The sequence below is a fragment of the Esox lucius genome, chromosome 9 (assembly GCF_011004845.1).
Source record: "Esox lucius isolate fEsoLuc1 chromosome 9, fEsoLuc1.pri, whole genome shotgun sequence".
Classification (NCBI taxonomy): domain Eukaryota; kingdom Metazoa; phylum Chordata; class Actinopteri; order Esociformes; family Esocidae; genus Esox; species Esox lucius.
Genome location: NC_047577.1, coordinates 3,640,456 through 3,649,148, shown reverse-complemented (window position 1 = coordinate 3,649,148; position 8,693 = coordinate 3,640,456). Strand labels below are relative to the sequence as shown.

At 45.8% G+C, this 8,693-nt stretch overlaps 2 protein-coding genes across 5 annotated transcripts; one reads left to right on the top strand and one right to left on the bottom strand.

Moving 5' to 3' along the window:
• Positions 1-1,175: 1,175 nt before the first annotated feature.
• On the bottom strand, positions 1,176-4,094 carry ubl5 (ubiquitin like 5). 2 transcript variants are annotated; one of them, XM_029122506.2, is made up of 5 exons: positions 3,959-4,094; positions 3,509-3,576; positions 2,862-2,945; positions 2,098-2,135; positions 1,176-1,386 (listed from the first exon to the last, which is right to left on the bottom strand). In XM_029122506.2, exons 2-5 carry the CDS (start codon positions 3,562-3,564, stop codon positions 1,343-1,345), a joined length of 222 nt encoding a protein of 73 aa, XP_028978339.1. In that variant the 5' UTR covers positions 3,565-3,576; positions 3,959-4,094; the 3' UTR covers positions 1,176-1,342. The 2 variants fall into 2 exon arrangements, with proteins under 2 accessions (XP_028978339.1, XP_028978340.1); XM_029122507.2 differs by having other exon boundaries at positions 3,509-3,571; positions 3,959-4,090.
• Positions 4,095-4,429: 335 nt separating this feature from the next.
• pin1 (peptidylprolyl cis/trans isomerase, NIMA-interacting 1) lies at positions 4,430-7,904 on the top strand. Of its 3 annotated transcripts, none has more exons than XM_029122505.2 (5): positions 4,434-4,606; positions 5,719-5,781; positions 6,293-6,427; positions 7,017-7,127; positions 7,506-7,582. In XM_029122505.2, the coding sequence occupies exons 1-5, from the start codon at positions 4,543-4,545 to the stop codon at positions 7,538-7,540; spliced, it is 408 nt and encodes a 135-aa protein (XP_028978338.1). In that variant the 5' UTR covers positions 4,434-4,542; the 3' UTR covers positions 7,541-7,582. The 3 variants fall into 3 exon arrangements, with proteins under 3 accessions (XP_034150109.1, XP_028978338.1, XP_028978337.1); XM_029122504.2 differs by lacking the exon at positions 7,506-7,582 and adding an exon at positions 7,681-7,903 and having other exon boundaries at positions 4,441-4,606; XM_034294218.1 differs by lacking the exons at positions 5,719-5,781; positions 7,506-7,582 and adding an exon at positions 7,681-7,904 and having other exon boundaries at positions 4,430-4,606.
• The last annotated feature ends 789 nt before the right edge of the window (positions 7,905-8,693 follow it).

Here is an 8,693-nt window from a genome sequence, read left to right as displayed (position 1 = left end):
CTTATCACAACAGTATTTAAACCTGTAAAAGTATGCAAGAGCTGTGTGTCAATTCCCTCGACAACTAAGAGCGCCGAGGCGCGAGGCTCCACTGCTAATTCTGTAACAGTGGGGCGAACCCTAGAACACACACCAATACTGTAAGAGACATCTTGTTTGTCTCAAAGTCTCCGGTGCTGCTCGAGGCAAAGCCGTTTTGTGTAGTCTCACATTGACAGGGGGCAAGGACACAAAGCTATTGTACATTACTATCTGCCTTTATTCTGCAAAACAACATCACAACCAAACCAGGTTTCACAATGTCTGAACACACAATTTATAAAAATGTGGGGTGCTGGGGTTGGTTGTGGGAGGGTGTGCTTGGGGTTGATTGTGGGCGGTGGGGGCGGGAGGGGTGGTGTATGTTGTGGTGTGGGGGGGGGGATTGGTTGTGGGAGGGGCAGGGGTGTGTTTATGGCTGGGGGCGTGCTCTATTGGTAGTAAAGTTCCAAGTTCATCCCATCGTGGATCTCATCTGGAGGCGGGAGTGTCAAGGACCACGGCAACAGGGAGGCTTACATCAGTAGATCAATAGAAACAAGGTCCAAATGCCAACACTACACCGGGTGGGTGTGTGTGTGTTATTACACCGGGTGGGTGTTATTACACCGGGTGGGTGTGTGTGGGTCTTATTACACCGGGTGGGTCTTATTACACCGGGTGTGTGTGTGTGTGTTATTACACCGGGTGGGTGTTATTACACCGGGTGGGTGTGTGTTATTACACCGGGTGGGTGTTATTACACCGGGTGGGTCTTATTACACCGGGTGGGTGTGTGTGTGTGTGTTATTACACCGGGTGGGTGTGTGTGGGTCTTATTACACCGGGTGGGTCTTATTACACCGGGTGGGTGTGTGTGTGTGTGTTATTACACCGGGTGGGTGTTATTACACCGGGTGGGTCTTATTACACCGGGTGGGTGTGTGTGGGTCTTATTACACCGGGTGGGTCTTATTACACCCGGTGGGTCTTATTACACCCGGTGGGTCTTATTACACCCGGTGGGTCTTATTACACCCGGTGGGTCTTATTACTTGCATAACCATACACTTGGTCGGACAAGTTAAAATACTATTTGATGGAGCCGTTTAAAAACCCCAGCTTGGAAAGCTAAGGATGGAGACTTTAGGCTAATATACTGTACATTTGCTTTTATTTCCAAACAATATCAAAACATCACTATAACATGAACAATGTCAGCCGTTAAAATAACCCTATGGAGTAACGCACTTTACTCCCTGTAATTACAAGGTGTGTGTGTGTGGGTGCGTGCGCATGCATGCTCGCTCGTGTCCTCAGTCTTCTACTGATAGTATAGCTCCAGGTTCTGTCCATCATGGATCTCATCTATAAGCAGAAAAGTTAAGGAGAAAACCAGTGAGGAGAACTGTGGAGGCAGGCAGCTCAGCAGTAAGAGCCTCTGGCCACAGGTTACTGGTTTGAACAGCCATGCCAACAGGCTGTAAAAATAATCTATCGGTCAGCCCTTGAGCAAGGCACCTTTATGTGTATCTGACGATAAGATTCTGGGTTCTATACATACTGCTCACCATTCCTAATGACTGCTACAGAGAGAATCATGAGGAAACAATATCTTTTGAAAGCAAAACACGCAGCGCATGCAATGAAGTAAAAATAATGGCATTTTGGAGCAAGTATCTAGGTAACTTGCACAAAAGAATATTTCCATATCACCTAAACAAAAAAATATTTGATAGAGGAAGATATAACATTTTGGTGAATATTTCCAGTTCCTTGCAACATCCAAAAGTGAAAATGGAAAGGAAAGCAAAGATTTGAGGTCAGGGTTTCACAGTTTCCTCATTTGAAACTGATGTTTTGCCAGCTCAGTAGTTTATCCTTGTTAGTGAAACTGCTGATCTGATGGCTCAATCATTTCCTGATTCCTTATAGTTAAACACTGAAACTGCTGATCTGATAGCTCAAGTAACCAGATGTCTCCTAGTTAAACACCAAAACCGCTGATCCGATGGCTCCATAGTTTCCAGATGTCTGTTTTAATAGATTAACGGCTGCTTTGATGGTTCAAAAGGATACAGTCTCCCAGAGACACGTGGTCCTTAAATATGGTGTACCTGAGGGAGGGGGGGGGGGGGGGGCGGGGGGGTGACACACGTCAATATTTAGACAAAACCAAACAGGAGCATCAGTGCTTCTCATACAACGATGAAGACACATTTACATTTTAGTCCTTCGGCAGACACTCTTCTTCAGAAGACCCTACAGAGCCCATTAAGGTTCTCTCAAGGGCACAAGAGACTTTTTCACTGCAGGGAAACATTCAACTAGTCTTTTTGCCGGTGACTACCTCCGTTTCTCAATTCCAGCAAATGTCTCCATTGCATCTACATTCCAGTTGTAACATACACTTTACTTAATACATGTACATTTCCTGCACTCTTCTATTGTATCGTAGCGGTTGCATGTTGTTTTTTTGACATGGAAAACTATGACAGTATAGCCTGTAGAGGACCCCTCTCCTGACCTCTGACCCTGCCTGGGTAGAGGACGCATGACCTGGGACCCAGGCTGGGTAGAGGAACCCTCCCCTGACCTCTGACCCTGGCTGGGTGGAAGATCCCTCCCCTGACTTCTGACCCTGGCTGGGTGGAAGATCTCTCCCCTGACCTCTGACCCTGGCTGGGTGGAAGATCCCTCCCCTGACCTCTGACCCTGGCTGGGTGGAAGATCCCTCCCCTGACCTCTGACCCTGGCTGGGTGGAAGACCCCTCCCCTGACCTCTGACCCTGGCTGGGTAGAAGACCCCTCCTCTGACCCTGGCTGGGTAGAAGACCACTCACCACTTCTTCAGAACGATCTTGTCCCACCGGGTGCCTGTCTGGGCAGCGATGAGCTTCTTCAGGTCACCTATTGTGTCTTCAGAGCTGGAGGGGAGGGTTAAGGCTGTACAGGAAACCCCGGGTCCATTCATTCAACGTTTTTAACTTTCTAAAAGCTTGTATCATCAGAATAAGGTATTTTATTTAAGCATTTATGAAGCGGTGTTTGTCTGCTTGATTGCGGTCTTTTGCTGTCGTCACCTTCACTCCTCTGTGCCCATTTAAACAAACACACAGGTTTTACTATCAAGATGAAGACCAGCAATTTTATACCATTAAAAATTACTTTTACCTAAACCCCAGTGACCTAGCGTTCATATAACCCTAAGTGGCTGGCGGCAGTTTCCATCTTCATGCCGTGGGACTGTTCTACCATCCACATCGACTCCGCTCAACTTCACACACACTCGCTGATTCAAAGACACTGAAAAAAGGAAGTCAATACTCCATGATTGTGACGATGATACAAAAGCCATAATAAGGGAACACAGTATCGTATTACTGTTGAGCAAGGACACGTGTGGGGGAATTTCAGTGTGGCTTGCGTCTTGTATCCTGTGCACACGAAATTTGTAATTTGCAAGGGGGACAGCAACGTAAAAGGATACTTGCATTTTACGCGGACCTTCTTGCCCAGACGGTCATTGCATACCACTTCAATCATCTTTCTCCTGTTCTGCAGAAACAGAGACATTCAGAGTTTCTAGGACGGTTGTAACAGCGTTAGCATATCGCATACGGAGACAGCTAGGACGCTGTAAACGTTTTTAGGATTCACTTTGGTTGTATAATAGTAATGACAATGCAACGAGAATGGATAGTCAGTTCAACTGTAACAATGTAATGTGTTATTTACAATATAGCAGGCTTGCAACAAAAACCGTTATTCTTCATATCTGGAGCTTATAGTCTAGTAGGGCTAGTTAGCTAACACTTCATCAACAAACGATAGAGTTGGACTACAAAACATTACAGCTTAGATAATGACGTTGCTTTCTACATGTTAACTTTTTATGTATTTCGTTTGATTTAATTAAATAAAAAATTAAACCCTTTACCTTAAATGTAGACTTATTAGTTGTTCCCGAAATGTGTGCTCAAAGGAAAATTGCTTGTAGCCTGCGTAGACGTAAAGTGTTTCGCTTTGTGTACAACGGACGACGCACCAATGAAACGTCTTAACAGATGATTGACATATATTTTATAGCCTCTCAGGATAATGTCCAGAATGGGCGGATATTGCAACAAAGAGGTATGCCGTAAAACAGACACAAAGTGCTGAAAATTGTTGTAATTAAATAAATTTGTAACTAATCACGAAATAATCTGATAGTAAATTTTTTTTTTACCTTACATACGTGGAGTAAACCGTTCAGTTACACCAACATTAACTAAATTAAATTACATTTATCATAAATAGAAAAACACAGATATGGACTAAACCGCTAAGAAAAAGTAAAAACATTAAACATTGTTATTTGCTGACACCTGTCGGTTAGAAGGCATCAGCAGAATTCCCTTAGAGCCCACTGCAACTGAGGTTTCACACCTAGAAGCGGAACATCGCGACACTTGGTCCCATTCAACGAGTACGAGAGGAAAAGAGGAGTGACTTGCACAGTTTTGAAAGCAAGCAGGGAAAATGGCAGACGCTGAGGATGAAAAACTACCGTCCGGATGGGAGAAGCGAATGAGCCGCAGTTCAAGTAGGTAGAATGCCTCGCCACTGGCGTATAACCAGCAGACAACTGCCGTCGTCTGAGTCCCGAACGATTTGTTGCGCCGCACAATTGAAAGTCATCACAATTCTGACTGAGATGGCTAGATAGCTTAGCAGCTTAGCTTCCTAGCGAATTAAATAGGTAGATTGTAAACTGATGTGATGGCACATAGGGAAATATTTGCTGTTAACGTATTCAGGCTACCTTTAATGCATGTTAAGGAGTGTGTACTTGCTTCTAACGTGCCGTGCATTTCCCTTGTGTTGCAAAGATCGCAAACGTTAGCCAGTCATTAACATAACTGGTACTGTAACTGGCTACTGTAGCTAGCTAGACCAGTAACGCCGTGTGTGCATGTTTTGATGTAGGTTGTACGTTCTATCCGCCCGGCGGATATTATAAAAGTTATTAATATTTATTTGGAATGTCTTCATTGAATGTTGATCTCTTTGGGTGTCAAAAGATTTTGAGATGGCTAGTTCATTCATGCCCGGTCATTCATTTCACGCCTTCTCTAGCTGAGGTAAGAGGAAACAAGGCCCATAACACTTACGTCATGTTGTCCTGCGCACATTAGCTGGATTCTTTTTTTATTGGACTAGATGACAACTAACACAGGGAAATGATCGGGAATGGTTTTCGGATTTGCATTTCATTTATACATTTGACATTAGTAGCGTCTATTTCATACGTGAAACACATGAGTCTTTTACAGCGGTAGTATGGACCGTTCTGTTTGCGGGGGCTGACCGAGAAGCTCGGGCGAAATGTATTCTACATTTACAAGTTTTCTGCAGATGAGCAGAGCATCATATTTGTCCATTCCGTTGGGTGGAAATCATCGTGCCCGTTCCCATTTAAGTCCGTGCACAACTTCCGTGCACATCAAGGAAACATTGAAAAGGGAGAAGTTAAGGAAGTTCCTGGGGACTTTGTTCAGTGTCCTCCTCCGTTTTCTCTGTCTTTATCTCCACCCCGCAATTCCAAACCGGCTCCTCATTTTTCTCTCCCTCCATCCATCCCTCCCCCACCAACCTCTCTCCCCCACCCACACCAACCTCACCCCCCCCCCCCCGCCCTTCCTCTACCCCTCCCAGGCAGAGTGTACTACTTTAACCACATCACCAATGCCAGCCAATGGGAGCGCCCGGTTGGGTCAGGTGAGTCGCTCCCCTGCCTGCATGGACCTCTGGTTAAATGCCCGTCACCAGTTGGATTCTGTGTTTCACAACCTAAAAGACCCCTACTGCCACACACTATTTCTCTCTCTCTTTCTCTCTCTCCTCCCTTTCTTCTCATCTGTTTCTCGACTCTTCTCTCTGGACTGTTCTTCTCTTCACCCCTGTGCCTTCTACTGATGTGCTATGCCTAACGCGAGGCTTTGAATGGTGGACATGCTCTCTGTCTGGAGGTGCTGATCGTCAGTCTGACCGAGGGCTCTTTTCCAATTGTGTGTGGCTCATGTGGGGATTGATAATTGAGCAAGGGGACACGCTTCTTTTGTTCGCTGTAGTAACATAACGCCCAATAACGTTGCATTGTTTGTAGCATTGTATTTTTGCTCATGGGAGTGGACAATCCCTTTGTGTTGCATTGTCTGTGTTTTGGGTGGACATTTGAAGTTGCGTTGTGGCTGATGGAAGTGGACAATAAAGTTGTGTGTCACTGTAGGTGATGGAAGCGGCGAGCCAGACAAGGTGCGCTGTTCCCACCTCCTGGTGAAGCACAACCAGTCACGACGGCCGTCCTCATGGAGGGAGGAGAACATCACACGCTCCAAAGAGGAGGCCCTAGACCTGATACAGAGTGAGTAGTGGGAGCAGACTGTTATATTAATGTGGATTGTTAGTGTGCTATTTTTGTGGATTTAATGTGTTATTATAGTGTGGATTATTAGTGTGTTATAGTAGTGCGCGTTATTAGTGTGTTATATTAATACGGATTATTAGTGTGCTATTTTTGTGGATGTACTGTTATATTAATGTGTTATATTAGTGTGTTATTAATGTTATATTAGTGTGTTATTAATGTTATATTAGTGTGTTATTAATGTTATATTAATGTGTTATATTAGTGTGTTATTAATGTTATATTAGTGTGTTATTAATGTTATATTAGTGTGTTATTAATGTTATATTAGTGTGTTATTAATGTTATATTAGTGTGTTATTAGTGTGTGTTATATCAGTGTGGATTATTAGTGTGTGTTATATCAGTGTGGATTTAATGTTATATTAGTGTATTAGTGTGGATTATTAGTGTGTGTTATATTAATGTGGGCTATAACTGTGTGTCTTTATGTTAATAACATTTTACAGAGTAAATGCAAAGTGGGTAGTGGGGAGAAGATTGTAACATGAATGTCTGTTATTAACATGTTGTTGTTGTTGTTTAGAGTACATTGAGCAGATCAAGTCAGGAGAGCAGGAGTTTGAGGCCTTGGCCTCTCAGTTCAGCGACTGCAGCTCTGCTCGCAACGGAGGTGACCTGGGCCCTTTCGGCAGAGGTAACACACACACACACACACTTGACGCTGACACACACACACACACACTTGACGCTGACACACACACACACACACACTTGACGCTGACACACACACACACACACACACTTGACGCTGACACACACACACTTGACGCTGACACACACACACTTGACGCTGACACACACACACACACACACTTGACGCTGACACACACACACACACACTTGACGCTGACACACACACACACACACTTGACGCTGACACACACACACACACCTGACGCTGACACACTTTGGTAACACACAAACGCTTTTCACCCACAATAAAGCTGCTACCCCTAAAAGCGCTCTCCTGTTACGATGTGCTTTCCTGTTCTGTTGTGTGTGTGTGTTGCAGGTCAGATGCAGAAGCCTTTTGAGGACACATCGTAATGTGTGTGTGTGTGTTGCAGGTCCGATGCAGAAGCCTTTTGAGGACACATCGTAATGTGTGTGTATGTTGCAGGTCAGACGCAGAAGCCTTTTGAGGACACATCGTAATGTGTGTGTGTGTGTGTGTGTGTGTGTTGCAGGTCAGATGCAGAAGCCTTTTGAGGACGCGTCTTTTGCCCTGAAGGTGGGAGACATGAGTGGACCAGTGTTCACCGACTCTGGTGTTCACATCATCCTCCGCACGGGATAGAGACGCTCTCCAATGCCCCAAAATACCCTCAACCAGCCCCAAAATACCCTCAACCAGCCCCAAAATACCCTCAACCAGCCCCAAAATCCCCTCAACCAGCCCCAAAATACCCTCAACCAGCCCCAAATACCCTCAACCAGCCCCAAATACCCTCAACCACCCCCAAATACCCTCAACCACCCCCCAAATACCCTCAACCACCCCCCAAATACCCTCAACCACCCCCCAAATACCCTCAACCACCCCCCAAATACCCTCAACCACCCCCCAAATACCCTCAACCACCCCCCAAATACCCTCAACCAGCCCCAAATACCCTCAACCAGCCCCGAATACCCTCAACCAGCCCCAAATACACCCTCCCACCCCCTTCAGTACCCACTGCTACCCACCCATCAACTTTAAAACCCCCCCAAAATCAACCACCTGTACCACCCCCCCCCCTTAATTCACTTTCCCTTCATTGTCCTGCCCCCTGTACCCCAAACCCCCTGTACCCCAAACCCCCTGGCGTCCGTATCTTCCTCTCCCGGACGTTCTTAAATACATCCCATAAACCCCTCCTTCACTGGTCTATATGTAACATCACATTATGATGTCACCTTATACTCTGTACCTGTTGCCATGACTACAACATTTTCATGTGAGAAAATACCTGATAGTTTGCAACAAACTAACAAGCGTGTGCGTGTGCGCCTCCCCTTAGGGATTGTGTGTGTGTGTGTGTACCATTAACCCCCCCCCCCCCCCCCCCCCCCTCAACAGTGGCATCTGACTGCCCCCACCCCACCCCCCCATTACCCGGTCAGCAGCCACTAGACCAATGTCTTGCCCAGCAGCCTGGTGTCACAGTGAACACGACCGCATAGATGGAGACAATGGGTGGGTTTCTCTCTTAGCCGC

Coding starts and splice junctions, on each gene's coding strand:
- ubl5 (XM_029122506.2), bottom strand. CDS start 3,564: ATGATTGAAGTGGTATGCAATGACCGTCTGGGCAAGAAGGTCCGCGTA. Junction 2,136..2,861: donor AAGATCGTTCTGAAGAAGTG/GTGAGTGGTCTT, acceptor CCCCTCCCTCAG/GTACACCATATTTAAGGACC. Junction 1,387..2,097: donor CCACGTGTCTCTGGGAGACT/GTATCCTTTTGA, acceptor TTCTGCTTATAG/ATGAGATCCATGATGGACAG.
- pin1 (XM_029122504.2), top strand. CDS start 4,543: ATGGCAGACGCTGAGGATGAAAAACTACCGTCCGGATGGGAGAAGCGA. Junction 4,607..5,718: donor GCGAATGAGCCGCAGTTCAA/GTAGGTAGAATG, acceptor TACCCCTCCCAG/GCAGAGTGTACTACTTTAAC. Junction 7,128..7,680: donor CCTGGGCCCTTTCGGCAGAG/GTAACACACACA, acceptor TGTGTGTTGCAG/GTCAGATGCAGAAGCCTTTT.